This window comes from Chamaea fasciata, unplaced genomic scaffold, assembly GCF_029207755.1.
Source record: "Chamaea fasciata isolate MVZ Bird 193981 ecotype frontalis unplaced genomic scaffold, bChaFas1.0.hap1 SCAF_14, whole genome shotgun sequence".
Taxonomy (NCBI): Eukaryota; Metazoa; Chordata; class Aves; order Passeriformes; family Sylviidae; genus Chamaea; species Chamaea fasciata.
This window is the reverse complement of record NW_027094099.1, coordinates 2,208,727-2,224,073: the sequence shown is the minus strand read 5'-3', so window position 1 is coordinate 2,224,073 and position 15,347 is coordinate 2,208,727. Positions and strand designations below refer to the sequence as shown.

General features: G+C 61.8%; 1 protein-coding gene across 7 annotated transcripts; it reads left to right on the top strand.

Moving 5' to 3' along the window:
* Positions 1-4,214: 4,214 nt before the first annotated feature.
* On the top strand, positions 4,215-14,545 carry CD276 (CD276 molecule). Of its 7 annotated transcripts, XM_066196542.1 has the most exons (7): positions 7,119-7,326; positions 8,875-9,225; positions 9,667-9,963; positions 10,750-10,890; positions 11,727-11,768; positions 12,332-12,367; positions 13,381-14,545. In XM_066196542.1, the coding sequence occupies exons 1-7, from the start codon at positions 7,125-7,127 to the stop codon at positions 13,401-13,403; spliced, it is 1,092 nt and encodes a 363-aa protein (XP_066052639.1). In that variant the 5' UTR covers positions 7,119-7,124; the 3' UTR covers positions 13,404-14,545. The 7 variants fall into 7 exon arrangements, 6 of the variants coding, with proteins under 6 accessions (XP_066052644.1, XP_066052639.1, XP_066052641.1 ...); XM_066196547.1 differs by lacking the exons at positions 12,332-12,367; positions 13,381-14,545 and adding an exon at positions 4,215-4,281 and having other exon boundaries at positions 7,205-7,326; positions 11,727-12,087; XR_010723045.1 differs by lacking the exon at positions 13,381-14,545 and having other exon boundaries at positions 10,755-10,890.
* Positions 14,546-15,347: the final 802 nt, after the last annotated feature.

Genomic DNA, 15,347 nt, shown 5'->3' with positions numbered 1-15,347 from the left:
TCCCTGGCACCAGATCTCTCCGGCTGGAATCTGGGGAACTGGCCCAAATAAATTGGTAATATTTCACTTAATCCAGTGGGATTAGTTTATCTGCATTGTGGGAGCATCCCAGACCACCTGGCTCTTGCCATCCTGGGTCCTATCCAGATCTGGGGATGGATAAAACCTCCATGGATTCAGGGAAAACCATTTTCTGGAGCTGGTGTGACCTGAGGGACAGCTGAAGGCTCTGAGTCTTCACTCCGGGCATCTCCTGGCAGCGGGGACGTGCTGGGTGTGGCTTTGGGAAGGAGAGGGATGGAGCTGCAGGAGCAGGCCTCAGCCACACCTGGGAGCTCATCCCGTTTCCATCAGGATGGTTCTGCCTCTGAAGGTTGGGAAAAGGCTGAGCTGTGCCCAGAGCGGCCCCTGCCACAACACAGCCTTGGAGCATCCCTGAGTGATCCCATCCAGCCCTGCCCCTGCATCCCAGCACGGCCACATCCGAGGGATCCCAGCTCTATCCCTCCTGATGGCCTTATCCAGAGGCAGCCTCAGCAAAAAGAGACCCAGGATGGGCTTGTAGGGTTGTTTTCTCCTGGCACCGGCTCCCTGCTCTGCCCCAAGGTTCAAAACCCTCCAAAGCCCCTTTCCTGCTGCTCCACATCCTTTGAGTTTGGCACTGGGACCTTCCTGGTGCTCCTTGGAGGAGCCGGAGCTGGTTTGTGGGGTTTTCCATGGATCCAAGGCTCCTGCAGTGGGAAACCGTGTGAATTCAGCTTCCAAAGGGCTCCAGAGGGATGACCAGGATGGAACAGGTCGTTTTCCCCATCCCTGGAAGTGCCCCAGGCCAGGTTGGACGGGGCTTGGAGCAGCCTGGGACAGTGGGAGGTGTCCCTGCCATGGCAGGGGTGGCACTGGATGGGCTTTGAGGCCCCTCCCAACCCAAACCATCCTGGGATTTCCATGATCTCAGCAGGTTTGGGGGATGGAAGGTGGGATTTGCACTCCAAGCCCTGCCTCGTACTGGATCACTCCTGGGTGCTGGTAGGAAATTTGGGAACGAGCCTCCTGGGCACCCCACCTTTGATTCCCACATCTCAGGGGCTGTGCAGCATTTCCATGGTGATAACGGCCAGGAGGAAGAGCCCGGATTCCCAGAGCTGACCCTGGAGCCCTCCTGGGGAGGCTCTGGATGTGTCCCAGCACCTCCCTCCTGCCGCTGGCCGAATCCTGGCTGAGCACAGCATGAACCTTGCAAATTGCAACCCCTTGCTTCACCTTTCTGTGGTTTTTGGGGTCATTGTCGTGCCCGTCTCTTCTCCCCGTACACCTAGGCCGCTGCAGGGATGGAGGGAGGAAAATAAGCCAAAAAGAATCGTTTGGGAAGGAAACATCCCCAAATGACATTCCCCCACCGAAGCCCTTTCATTGTTAATAACGAGCAGACACACGAGCAGCGTGGATTTTAATCCTGAGCAGGTTTTGGTGGTAAAAAAACTGCCTTTCTTTCCAAGCATCTTTGTTTTTTCTGGGTTTTTTTTTGTTTGTTTGTTTGTTTTTCCCCAGGTTTTTGTTTTGTTTTGTTTGGGTTTTTGGTTGTTTTTTGGGAGGGGGGGGTTGTGTTTGTTTGTTTTGGCTTTTTTGTTGGTTTTGGTTTAATTTGGTTTTTTGTTGTTTGGGGTGTGTTTTTTTTTTTTAATTTTTTTGTGTTTCTATTTAACACTGAGAAAGCTCCAGGTGCTCAGAGCTCCCTCTGTGCCTGCAAACAGCTCCAAGAGCAGAGCAGCACCTACCTGTGGCTGGGAAATCCAAGCTGTGCTGTGCCTTTCTCAGCTGCCCTGGTGGGACAAGGGACGAAGCCAGGACACTGCGGCAGCGGGAAGCCCCGCCCTGGGCCGCGCTGGCATTTCTTGTCTTCTCCGGGGGATTTGTGTCTTTTTCTTGCATCCCACCTGTGTTTTGGGATGCTGGAGAAGCCCGTGGAGTTGTTGTGCCAGCTGTGTGCCAGGCTCATCCCCAGCAGTGTGGGCAGGGGGTGAGGGAGGGAAGTCTGCCCTGCTCAGCTGAGAGCCCACCTCGGAGCTGCCTCCAACGGCAGGAGGACGTGAAGCTTCTGGGAAGAATCCTGAGGAGGCCACGGAGATGCTCTGAGGGTGGAGCCAGGCTGGGAGAGCTGGGGGTGCTCACCTGGAGAGGAGAAGGCTCCAGGTACACCTCAGAGCCCCTGGCAGGGCCTGAAGGAGCTCCAGGAGAGCTGGAGAGGGACTGGGGACAAGGGATGGAGGGACAGGACACAGGGAATGGCTTCCCACTGCCAGAGGGCAGGGCTGGATGGGATATTGGGAAGGAATTCCCGGCTATGGCTATGAGGATGACACTCCATCCGTGGGATGGAATTCCCAGAGCAGCCGTGGCTGCCCCTGGATCCCTGGCAGTGTCCAAGGCCAGGCTGGACAGGCCTTGGAGCAGCCTGGGACAGTGGAAGGTGTCCCTGCCCGTGGCAGGGGCTGGGATCAGACAATCCTGAAGGTGTTTTCCAAGAAAGCCTCTTGATTTTCAGGGCACATCTGGGAATGGAACACAGGGTTCCCCATTGAGTCCCTTTTGAGGCAGGTTGGCCTCACCCTGTCCCGTCCTTGCTGTCACCTTGGGTGCCCAGGTCACAGCACTCAGCCCTTCAGCAGCTCCCTCACTGCAAAATCCTCCCTTGCCTGCCAGGGAGAAAAAAAAAAAAAAACACCAAAACATGAAATGGTTTAAATATAGCACGTCTGGAGTTATTTTAACTCGCCTTTTAATTTTCAGCTCTCCAGCTCTGGGTGTTGCAGCTTTCCCCTGTAATCAAAGGGGTGAGGAGCTTCCTTTGCTCTGCAGCACAAAAAAAAAAAAAAGGCCCAAACCACCCTTGTGGGTGTTCCCTTCCAGTGCCACGGCTCCCAAACTTTGGGGGTTTCCCCAGCAGCACTTTCTGCCCAGCACGGTGTGGGGAAATCATTAACCAGGATTTTCCCAGGAAGCAGCCTGGGCTCCACCTGGCAAATTCCAGCTGCCTTTTGTCCTCCCCACAGGACATGGCTCAGCCTTCCTGCCTGGTTCTGTGCACCTCGTCTTGAATTTGAGGTCTCCAGAATCCCTGGTTGCCTGCACCTCATCCCAAATCTGAGGTCTCCAGAATCCCTGTCTCCCTGCACCCCAATCCCCTGGGGCTGCGTGTCCTAGCTCTGAGGGCTTCCCCTGGCTCCGTGCACCCCGTTTCCCCAGCCCTGTGCCCCCCAACATTCCCCGCCTCTGTGTACCCCAGCCCTCTGGATTGCAGTGTCCTGGCCCCCAGGCCCTGTCACCCCAGCAGCCCCCAGCCTGCTGTACTCTGCTCCCCTGGCTCCCTGCACCCCAAATCTCGGGGGGAGGGTGTACTCCAGTGTCCTCAGTGCACCCCAGTCCCCCTGCTCTGTGCCCCTAATGCCTTGACCCAGCCTGTACCCCAACCCTCAGACTCCAGGCACCCCAAATCCCTCTGGCCTGCTGCTCCCCAACACTCACGGCTCTGTGAACCTCAATGCCCCGACCCCAGGCTCCCCAATCCCTCAGCCCTGTGCTCCCCAATCCCCCACGCTCCCCCACCTGCCGGCTCAGTGCTCCCCTGTCCCCCAGGAACCCCAGTCCCTGCTCGCTGCTCCCCAGTCCTCTTCTCCAGGGTCACCAATGCCCGGCTCCAGTTTCCTCGTTCTCCATTTCCAGGCTCCTCGATTCCCCAGGATCCCCAATCCCCAGGCTTCCCGATCCCCCAGGCATCCCAATCCCTGTGCTCCCCCATCCCTGGCTCCAGGGTCCCCAAGCCCCATTCCCCAGCTCCCCAATTCCCTCACTCCCCTCTCCGGACTCCCCAGTCTCCCGGCTCCCCCGTTCCCCCGCTCCCCTATCCAGGCTCCCCGGGCTCCAGGCTCGCTCCCCAATCCCCGGGCTCCCCAGTCCCCGGGCTCTCCGGGCTCCACAGTCCCCCGTCTCCCCGGACTCCCCAGTCCCCGGGCTCCTCTATCCAGGCTCCCCAGTCCCCGTTTCCCCGGGCTCCTCTATCCAGTCTCCCCAGTCCCCGGGCTCCAGTCTCCCCAGTCCCCGTTTCCCCGGCTCCCCAGTCCCCGGGCTCCTCTATCCAGTCTCCCCAGTCCCCGTTTCCCCGGCTCCCCAGTCCCCAGTCCCCGGGCTCCAGGCTCCTCCCGCGCCGTTCCCGGCAGGAAGCGGCCGCGGCCAATCGAGCGGGGGCCGCCGCCTGCTGCCTGCGCTGCCTCCGCCGCCGGCCCGGTGAGTGCCGGGGCTCCGGGGGCGGCCCGGGGGGCTCGGGGGGCTCGGGCTCCGGCCGGGAGCGGGGCTGTCCCGGGGCCGGAGCCGCCCCGCTGCCGCCGCCCCTCCCGCGGGCCGCGGCTGGGCGCCGGGCGGGGTTCCGGGACGGACGGACGGAGAAAGGGAGGGAGGGAGGAATGAATGGGGCTCCCCCAGGCCGGGGCAGGCGGGCTCGGGGGCCTCGGGGAGCCCCGCGGGGGTTGGGGGGCTGCGGGGGTCCCCCCGGGCCGGGCCGGGGCAGTCCCGGGGCGCAGGCGGGGGCCCCGCGGCGGGGGTGGGGGCAGGGACGGCGGCAACCCGGGATGCTTGGAAATCCCGTTGGGACCGCTTCCCTTGGGTATCCGGGGCTGAACGCGCCCCTCGCGTGGGACACGGTCCCGAGAGGAAGCGCTGGTTCCCCTTTTCCCCGCGCCGAGACAAGGGGTAACCCACCCACCCTTCCTCCGGGCCACTGGTGCATCCTGAATCCCAATCCCTTCCTCTCGGCAAGGATCAGCTCGAATCCTTGTCCCTTCCTCCCGACAAGGTTCACCCCAAATCCTCATCCCTTCCCTCCTTCCCACTGTTGCACCCCAAATCCTCATCCCTTCCTCCTTCCCGGTACTGCACCCCAAACCCTCATCCCTTCTTCCTGCCAGTTGTCACCCCGAATCCTCATCCCTTCCTAACCCCGAACACCACACCCCGAATCCCCGATGGGATTTGGGGTCTGTATCCCTCTTTCCACGCCCCCATCCCCGCAGAGTCCCAAGTGAGGGATTGCTGCTGCATGCCCAGAAGTTGAGCAGGAACTAAAAATAGTGCTGAGCAGAGCCGGGCTCTCGGCTCGAGCAGAGGGGCAGAGGAGGGGCTGACCCAGGCGCCCCAAAAACCGGGATCGAGCTGGACTGGGAGGCGAGGACTTCTCCCTGGATCCGTCGGTGTTTCCTTGACACCTCAGGGTGATGATTTGGCAGTGGATAATTGGGGGATTATAAAAAAAATTGGGAAGGGCTGGCGTATGCTTCCCAGGGGATTTAATTATTCCTTGGGTTTCCGGAGGTTTCGGCCATCCCTGGCATGAGAGCATCCCCCTTCCAAGGGAAGTTTTTGTGGGATTCCTTTTATCCCGACTTGAGCTGAGGTTTTTTTTTTTGTCCCCAGGCCTGGGGAAACTGAGTCACGGCATGGCGACAGCAGCAGGAGGGTTGGGGACACGAGTGTGTCCTGAGCCGGCCTGGCAGGAACTGCAGGTCACCAAACCTGGAAAAGAGGATTTGTCCAACATCCCCTGGAAAAGGGAAGGATTCCGAGGGGGGTGACTCAGGGTTTCCCTCTCGAGGGCACGGAGTGATGCCCCATCGCCATTTCCCAGCACGGCTCCCTCCTTCCCTGGGATGTGTCCAGCTGGGAAAAGTTAGGGATAGGGCTTGAGAAAAAAGCCTGGATAATTTGCTTTGCCTCGTGCTTGGGAGGGAAGGAGAGGGGAAGCTCTCTTAGGGCTCTTGGGGTAGAAGCACCCTCAGTTTTCCCCATTCCCTGTGCCTCAGTTTCCTCCTTCTGCCTCAGTTTCCCCCATTCCCAGTGTCCCACCTTTCCTCTCGTGCCTCAGTTTCCCCCATTCCTGGTGCTTCAGTTTCCTCCATTCCCAGTGCCTCAACTTTCCCCATTCCCCGTGCCTCAGTTTCCCCTCGTGCCTCGGTTTCCCCGGTGGCAGCTGAGCCGAGTCTCCCTTTGGCGTGGCCGTTTTCCCAGTTAAGGGGATTTAGGGGATGAGGCCAAAGCTGTTCCCGCTGCGCCCCAGGTGCCATGACCCCACAGGTGTGGCAGTGCCAGGGGCTGCAGGCACGGCAGGGACAGGGAGGGGACAGCGATGGGACACAGCGGGACCCTGGGATGGGACAAGGACAGGATACAGCGGGACCCTGGGATGGGATGGGACAGGGACAGGATACAGCGGGACCCTGGGATGGGATGGGACAGAAAGGGGACGGGGAGGGGACAGGGACAGGACACAGCGGGACCCTGGGATGGGACAGGGACAGGATACAACGGGACCCTGGGATGGGATGGGACAGGGACAGAAAGGGGACAAGGAGGGTACACAGCGAGACCCTGGGTTGTGCTGGGACAGGGAGGGGACAGGCAGAGGCGCCGCTGTCCGGAGCTCATTCCTGCCGCGAGAGGAGTCACGCGGGATCCTCGGGAATCCAGCGGGGCCGGGCGCTCTGCCTTCACCTTCCCCACATCCAGCTCCGGTTGAATTCCCCCTTTTCCGGGACTGTCCCATCCCGGAGATTTTCCTGCCGCGAGCGGGCCTGAGCCTCGCTGCCCTGGAGCCGCTGCCGGAGCCGGGAATGCCGGGTCCTCCCGTTGTGTTTGGAGCGAAATTCCGGCCCCTGGGAGCGAGCTGGCTCCTCTTGGAGCACGGGGACGGAACGGCCCGGCGCTGCAGGGAAAAGCTGGGAAAGACAGGAACAAAGGGGAGGAGGAGGAGAAGCGGCAGCGAGGAAGGGAAGAGGCTCACGTGGCTTCCCCAGGGCACGGCCGCCGCCTCCAGAGCTGCTCCCGGTGCCGGGAATGCCGCCATCCCTTGGCTGGGGCTGAACGCCTTCCCGGGGGTTCTGAGGGCATGGGTGATCCTGGGAATGGCTGGAGAGGGATCCCGGGAGTGGCCAGTGAGGGATCCTGGGAATGGCCGGTGAGGGATCCCGGGGAATGGCCGGTGAGGGATCCCAGGGAATGGCCGGTGAGGGATCCCAGGAATGGCCGGTGAGGGATCCCAGGAATGGCCGGTGAGGGATCCCAGGAATGACCAGTGAGGGATGCCTGGCCTGGTTCCCATTCCTTGCTCGTGTCCCTCCTTCCCATCCCCATCCCAGCGTTTCCTTGTGCTTTCCCTCAGCTCGCGGTTCCCAGGGAGGAGCCTCCCGCCAGCATTCCCGGGGCCGTGCCCGCTCCTGCTGCTCATCCCGCCTTCCCTCCTGCCCAGGATGCTCTTCCCGCTGCTCGTGCTGGCGCTGGCAGGTGAGTGGGGCTGGGGGGCCGGGTGCCACCACCCCACGGGAGATGTCCCCAGTGCCACCTGCGTGCCCGGGGCGGCTCCCCGCTGGGTTTTGTGCTCCTAGCAGGGGACACCTCCCTCCTTCCCGGTGCTCCGGCTGGGCGGCAGAGCCACGGGAGGGGACAGTCCTGACGGATTCCTCTTCCCAGGAGAGCTGTTGGCCGTGCCCGCTGCAGATCCGGCCGGGCTGGCTCCGGGGTTTTGTTTTTGTCCGGCCGGAGCCGAGGTGCTGGGAATGTGCCCGGGATGTCCCCGGAGCCGGGCCGCCCGTCCCGGACCCTTTGCCTGCCTGACTGCAGCCCCTGGCACGGCTCCTTCCCCTGCTCCTCATCCTCCCGGCACGGGATCCTCCCAGAAATCCCCTCTCCCATCCCGGCCCTCGTCCCCGGGTGGGTGGTGTTTGCCATGGGAACGGGCTGGAATCGTGCCAGGGCACTGGGATGGGGCTGGAATTGTGCCATGGCACTGGGATGGAATCATTCCATGGCACTGGGATGGAATCATTCCATGGCACTGGGATGAGCTGGGATCATTCCATGGCACTGGGATGAGCTGGGATCATTCCATGGCACTGGGATGGGGCTGGGATCATTCCATGGCACTGGGATGGGGCTGGGATCATTCCATGGCACTGGGATGGGGCTGGGATCATTCCATGGCACTGGGATGAACTGGGATCATTCCATGGCACTGGGATGGGGCTGGGATCATTCCATGGCACTGGGATGGGGCTGGGATCATTCCATGGCACTGGCTGAACTGGGATCATTCCATGGCACTGGGATGAGCTGGGATCATTCCATGGCACTGGCTGAACTGGGATCATTCCATGGCACTGGGATGAGGTGGGATCATTCCATGGCATTGGCTGAACTGGGATCATTCCATGGCACTGGGATGGGGCTGGGATCATTCCATGGCACTGGGATGGGGCTGGGATCATTCCATGGCACTGGCTGAACTGGGATCATTCCATGGCACTGGGATGAGCTGGGATCATTCCATGGCACTGGGATGAACTTGGATCATTCCATGGCACTGGGATGAGCTGGGATCATTCCATGGCACTGGCTGAACTGGGATCATTCCATGGCACTGGCTGAACTGGGATCATTCCATGGCACTGGGATGAGCTGGGATCGTGCTGTGGCGCTCCTGTTGGCGCCGTGCTGGAGCGCTGGTGCCACCTAGTGCCTGCCAGCCCGGCCAGGGCTGGCTGCTCCTGGGGACCGTGTCCCCACCGCTGCCACCCGCTGTCGTGTCTCCGTGGGGACAGCCCAGGCTCCGTGTCCCGGAGCCCACGGCTGCTCCTGGCAGCTCCTGGCAGCCCAAGGTGCCCCAGTTTGGTGCTGGATGTGGGATTGTTCCCTTTCCAGGGGACAGTCCTGGGGTGCCACCTGCCCGCGTGTCCCTCCCGCGGGCGTCCCTCGGTTCTCCTGGCCGCTCTCCAGGCGGGAAATTCCGGGGCTGCTCCCGGAGGTGTCCCAGCTCGTCCTCGTGCCCTCCCGCAGGTGCCATGGAGATCCAGGTGCCGGAGGAGCCCGTGGTGGCCCTGTTCGGCCACGACGCCACCCTGCGCTGCTCCTTCTCGCCCGAGGCCAACTTCAGCCTGGCCGAGCTGAGCCTCATCTGGCAGCTGACGGACACCAAGCGCCTGGTGCACGGCTTCTCCGGCGGCCGGGACCGGCTGCAGGACCAGGGCCGCGGCTACGCCAACCGCACCTCGCTCTTCTACGACCAGCTGGCCCGGGGAAACGTGTCGCTGCTGCTGCGGCGCGTGCAGATCGCCGACGAGGGCAGCTTCACCTGCTTCGTCCGCGTGCGCGACTACGACAGCGCCGCCGTCACACTGCAGGTGGCAGGTGAGGCCCCCGGGGAGCAGCGGGAGGACGGGGAGGAGGAGGAGGAGGAGGTGGAGGAAGAGGAGGAGGAGGAGGAAGTGAAGGAAGAGGAGGAGATGGAGGTGGAGGTGGAGGAAGAAGAAGAGGTGGAGGTGGAGGAAGAGGAGGAGGAGGAGTTCCCCAGGTTTGCCAGCCTGGCTGTGGGTTCCCCCGGGAGACTGGGGACCAAGGGCTGCACCTCCCCAAAATATCCCCCAGGGAAATGGGGAGGATCTCGGCTGAGGGGCCGCTGATCTCAGGATCTCAGCCGAGCATGGATCTGTCAGCTGGCAGAGTCACGGCTGGTCCAGGCGGCCCCTCAGCCGGGACCCTCTCCATCCCCGCCGCTGGTGGGTCTATCGGCCGGGACAGCCCATCCCGATCTCCTGATCCTCGCTCCAGTTCCCCCCTTGTCCCCCTCAGCTCCCTACTCCAAGCCCAGCGTGCACCTGGAGCCCAGCAAGGACCTGAAGCCGGGCGACGTGGCCGTGGTGACGTGCCACGCGTCCCGCGGCTACCCCGAGGCCAGCGTGCTGTGGCAGGACAGCCGGGGCGCCAACCTGACCGACAACGTCACCACGTCGCAGGTGGCCAACGAGGAGGGGCTGTTCGAGGTGCGCAGCGTCCTGCGCGTGCTGGTGGAGCCCAGCGTCACCTACTCGTGCCTGGTGCTCAACGGCGTGCTGCGGCAGCACGGACACGCCTCCGTCACCATCACGGGTGAGCGCCCGCCCGGGGACACCGCGCACAGAGACCGCCGGGAGAGAGGGAGGGAGGGATGGAGGGATGGAGGGATGGAGGGATGGATGGAGGGATGGATGGAGGGATGGAGGGATGGAGGGATGGATGGAGGGATGGATGGATGGAGGGAGGGATGGATGGATGGAGGGATGGAGGGATGGATGGATGGAGGGAGGGATGGATGGATGGAGGGATGGAGGGATGGATGGAGGGATGGATGGAGGGATGGAGGGATGGATGGATGGAGGGATGGATGGATGGATGGATGGATGGAGGGAGGGATGGAGGGATGGAGGGATGGATGGATGGATGGATGGATGGATGGATGGATGGATGGAGGGAGGGATGGAGGGATGGATGGATGGATGGATGGAGGGATGGATGGATGGATGGATGGATGGATGGATGGATGGAGGGATGGATGGAGGGATGGATGGAGGGAGGGATGGATGGATGGAGGGATGGATGGATGGATGGATGGAGGGATGGATGGATGGAGGGATGGATGGAGGGATGGATGGATGGATGGATGGATGGAGGGATGGATGGATGGAGGGATGGATGGATGGAGGGATGGAGGAACGGATTTTGTATACATTTGATACTGGATCATCCTGGGTGTTGGGATCATCCTGTATGCTGGGTCACCCTGGATGTGGGGTCCCCCTGGATGTTGACCCATCCTGGATGTGGGGTCACTCCGGGTGCGGGGTCACCCCGGCTCCCGGCCGCTGATCCAGGCTCTTTCCCGTCCCTCCCCGCAAGGCCAGCCCCTGGCATTCCCGGCGGTGGCCCTGTGGGTGACAGTGGCCCTGGCCGTGTGCGTGGTGGCGCTGCTCGGCGTCCTGGCCTTCGTGTGCCACCAGAAAATCCGCGAGAGCTGCCGCGAGGATGAGGAGCGCGCCGGTAAATCCAGGGAAAGGCCGGGAAGGGGGGGATGGGGGTGGTGGCACCTGCTGGGGGACACTGGGGCAGTGGCACGGTGACACCCGTCCCAGAGAGCCACGCTGGCCACAGGGAGCGCTTCCCACCTGGCTCTTCCCAGCGCTTATCCCTCTTTTCCTGCAGCCTCTGGCACCTCTGGGAGCAGCTCCAGGCTCCTTTCCCACGTCCTTCTCCCATTTGGGGTCATATTTCACATTTTTGTGGGGTGCTGTTGGCACCAGAGGGGGATTTGTTCCCTAAAAAGCTCCAGAACAGCCGCGGGAGCGGCTCTGCCACCCTCAGGAATGAGCTTTTTTCCATGGATTTTCCTCCCAGTTTCTCACTCCACACCCTCGGGATTGACCTTTTTCCAAGGATTTTTCTCCCAGTTTCCCACTGCACACCCTCAGGAATGACCTTTTTTTTTTCCATGGATTTCGCTCGGCCGGGAGCTGGGCAGGGCCCCTTCCCGCACGCCTGGGAAGCAGGGACAGGAATTTTTTCCTGCTGGGAATGGCAGCAGAGGGTTGGGAAACTCCCGGGATCCTGGTGGGTGCTGGAGGGAGGGAAGGGCTGAGGGGCTATCCCAAGGTTTGGGGGATCCAGGGATCCGTCTCCGTGTGGCAGCTGTGCTAAAAACACACATATCCCTCAGACCTGGGGCTTTTCCCGCTGGGATTTTTGGGAATGTGCCGCCCTGGCTGGGGGCACGCCCCTGTGGAAAGCCCCGGATCACGGGGATGCTCCAAGGGGCACCCACAGAATCCCAGGAGTGGGATTTGGAGGGAGTTTCCCACCTCTGGATCATTGTTTTCCAGGCCCAGAGGAGCGGGATGAGGAGGGGGAGGAGCCCAAGACAGGTGGGTGCCCGAGCCTGGTTTGGGGTGGCACCCCAGGTGCTCGGTATTCCCGATTTTTCCAACACCCCTGACCTGGCAGATCCCACATAAACCTCCCCATTCCTTAATAAAATCTCCCAAATCCTTAATAAACCTCCCCATTCCCAGAAAAAACCTCCCCACTCCTTAATAAATCCTCCCCATTTCTGAATAAAATCTCCCAATTCCTGAATAAAATCTCCCAGTTCCTGAATAAAACCTCCCAATTCCTGAATAAAATCTCCCAATTCCTGAATAAAATCTCCCAATTCCCAAATAAAGCCTCCCAAATCCTTTATAAAACGACAGAATTCCATCATGAAACCTCCCAATTCCTGGTTTTCCCAGCATCCAGCAGGTCCATGATGTTCCTAGGGATTCCCTTTATCCCCTGGCATGGGAACAAGCCCTTGGAATTCTGCAGGGAGATTGGACGCGGGTGTCGCTCTTGGGGTTTTCTTATTCCCCCAAAAAACGGGATCTCGGAGCCATTTCCTTGGGGAAGGGGATGGGATTGACCATGGGATGTTCTTCCCTTTTCCCAGCTCTGCAGCTGCTGGAAAACACGGAGAGCAGAGAGGGTGAGTGGATGTTTCCGGCAGATTTGGGATAATTCCCGAGTCCCGGGTGACGTTTTCTCCCTAAAATCCCCACGGGAATCATTCCTCAGCTTCCAGGCGGGATTTTCCTCTCCCTAGTTTCCTTTTTCCCCGGGTTTTCCGTCAGCTTTTCCCGGATTTTGGTTTCCCGGCTCCCGTTTCTGGCCCAGTTTGGGCTGTGCCGGTTTCTCCTGGCGTCCAGCTGCTCCTGCATCCCTCGTCCCTCCTTTTCCCGGCCACTCTGGGATGGGGAAAAGCCTCCTGACACCCTGGGAGGAATTTGGAGTTTTTTTTGGGAAGGGGGTTTCCATGGAATTGCTGGAGTTGGTCCTGCCATTCCAGGGAGCCCACGGAGCTCCCGGCAGCGCCCTGGTGCTGAATTCCAGCTGGAATTCCACGGGAATTGGCACCTCAGACCCTATTTGTGCCTCTCCCTGTTCTCCCAACCTCCTGCCCCCAGCCCAGCCTGGAAGAGGATCCAGAGTTTTCCAAGGCTGCTCAATCCCGTCCCCAAATCCCGATCTTTCCTCTTCTTCCCTCCTTCTCCACGGGATCAAAGCTCGGCCTCTGCTGCTGGTGAATCCCTGCTGGTTCTCGTGTCAGGAATTACCCCTTCCTAGTTTTATCGTTGGGAATTAACCCTTCCCAATTATCTTACATCCTCGGGAATTATCCCTCTTCCCCTCGTTTCCCAGCCCCGTGGCTTCCTGTCCCCGGCGCAGATCCCACTTTTCCAGCAGAAACGCGGCTGGAACAACATCTCCCGGCGTTTCCAGCCGGGAGCGGGAATGATGGGATAAAACCACGGCCGGGCGCGATTCCCAGGGTCTGGAGCAGGGTCTCCCCTTATTCCCGAGAGCTGCTGCTGCCCCGATAGTTCATTAATTCATTAATTCATTAATTTATTTGTGAGCCTAGTGCTTTCTCTGCCCCAACCTTGGGAGTTCTCTTTTCCTGGCGCTCCATGTCTTTCCTCTCGATTCCCTTTCCCTCAGGTCGGGAGCAGGAGATCGATTGACGGCAGCGGGGGCCCCCCGGAGCCCCGGCCCCTCCCGATGTCCCCGCACCGGGACAGCCCCTCCCGATGTCCCCGCACGGGGACAGCCCCTCCCGATGTCCCCGCACCGGGACAGCCCCTCCCGATGTCCCCGCACGGGGACAGCCCCTCCCGATGTCCCCGCACCGGGACAGCCCCTCCCGATGTCCCCGCACCGGGACAGCCCCGCCCGATGTCCCCGCACGGGGACAGCCCCGCCCGATGTCCCCGCACGGGGACAGCCCCTCCCGATGTCCCCGCACCGGGACAGCCCCGCCCGATGTCCCCGCACCGGGACAGCCCCTCCCGATGTCCCCGCACCGGGACAGCCCCTCCCTGATGTCCCCGCACCGGGACAGTCCCTCCCTGATGTCCCCGCACGGGGACAGCCCCTCCCGATGTCCCCGCACCGGGACAGCCCCTCCCGATGTCCCCGCACGGGGACAGCCCCGCGGCGCCCCGGCAGGGAGAACCCGGAGCCGCTGCCCCCCTCATCCCATTCCCATTCCCATTCCCATTCCCATTCCCATTCCCATTCCCATTCCCCTACTCCCTTTTCCCGGGGAAACGTGGAGTGAGGGTCTGTCCCTGTGTCTCCATGTCCCTCTGTGCCCATCCCCGGGGGGACATTCCCCGCTCCGGGTGTCACCCAGGGCTCCTCTCCCCGCCCTTTCCCGAGCCCGGAGCCTCGGGAATTCCTGCCGGGGGCTGCGGGAGCGGGGCCGGGATCTCCCGCGGGATCTGCGGGCTCCGTGGGGATGTCCCTGCTCGCGCACGCGCGTCCCTCCGGGCTCCTTCTGGCCTTAACCGCGGGATGCCGGCGGGGTTTGTCCCGCCAGGAACGATCCCGGGGCATTTTTGGGAAGGGCGGGGCGAGGAGGCACCCGCTGGCCGGGTGAGGTCCTGCAGTGGGGACAGCTCTGGGGACATCCCCAGCTCGTTATTCCCGTGGGATTGGGGGCTCGGTGCCCACCCCGAGTGCCGCTGGAGCGTCCCGATCCCGATCCCGCTCCGGAACGAGGCAAGTCGCCGAGAGCTCCTTGGGTCGAGTCCTGCTTTAAAATCCGGGATCTGGAGAGTTCCTCGTGCCTTGACTAATAAATTCGGGACCGTGTCGGTCCATCCTTCCCAGCTCCGTGTGCTCTCTGGGGTTTGGCCACGAAGGGTCGGGATTCCCGGGGGAAAAGTTTTCCTGTGCCTGCGGAGCACGGCTGGGGCCTGTCCCCAGCCCTCAGCAGGAGCAGGAAAATCCCACAGGGATGCCCCAGCTGGCTCCCGAATTGAATCCCACTGCCCCAATGGGGTGGGAATTCCCCGGGGGATCCCTGAGTTTTGGTTGTCCTTCCCCGAGCTCTGCATCCCGATGGGAGAACATTCCCGAAATCCAGCCCGGGAGAAGCGTGCTGGCCTCAGGCTGGGGCCAGGAGAGATGGATGGTGGATCCAGAGGGATGGATGGTGGATCCAGAGGGATGGATGTGGATCCAGAGGGTGGATGTGGATCCAGAGGGTGGATGATGGATCCAGAGGGTGGATGGTGGATCCCTCCCAGGATTTGATCCCTGGCCAGAGTGCGGAGCAGCTCTGTCCTTCCTGAGGTGCAGGGTGGAGCCGGGATCTCCTTCCTGCCGAGGATGGGATCGCTTCCCTCATCCCGGCCATCTCTGAGCTGCTGATCCAGCCCCCCCAAACCCGCTCTTCCAGAGGCCTCTGCTCCTGGTGGCACTGGCCTGTGATCCCAGCCCCCATCAAACCCCAGGAGAGGGACATTTCTGGATCATGGGATCATTCCCACTTTTCTGGGGGGTGGCCGGTGGTCTCCCACCGCTGGGTGGCACCGGGGACATCGGCACACGCCCTGGGGACAGCGGGACACGCCTTGGGGACATCGGGACACGCCTTGGGGACAGCGGGACACGCCCTGGGG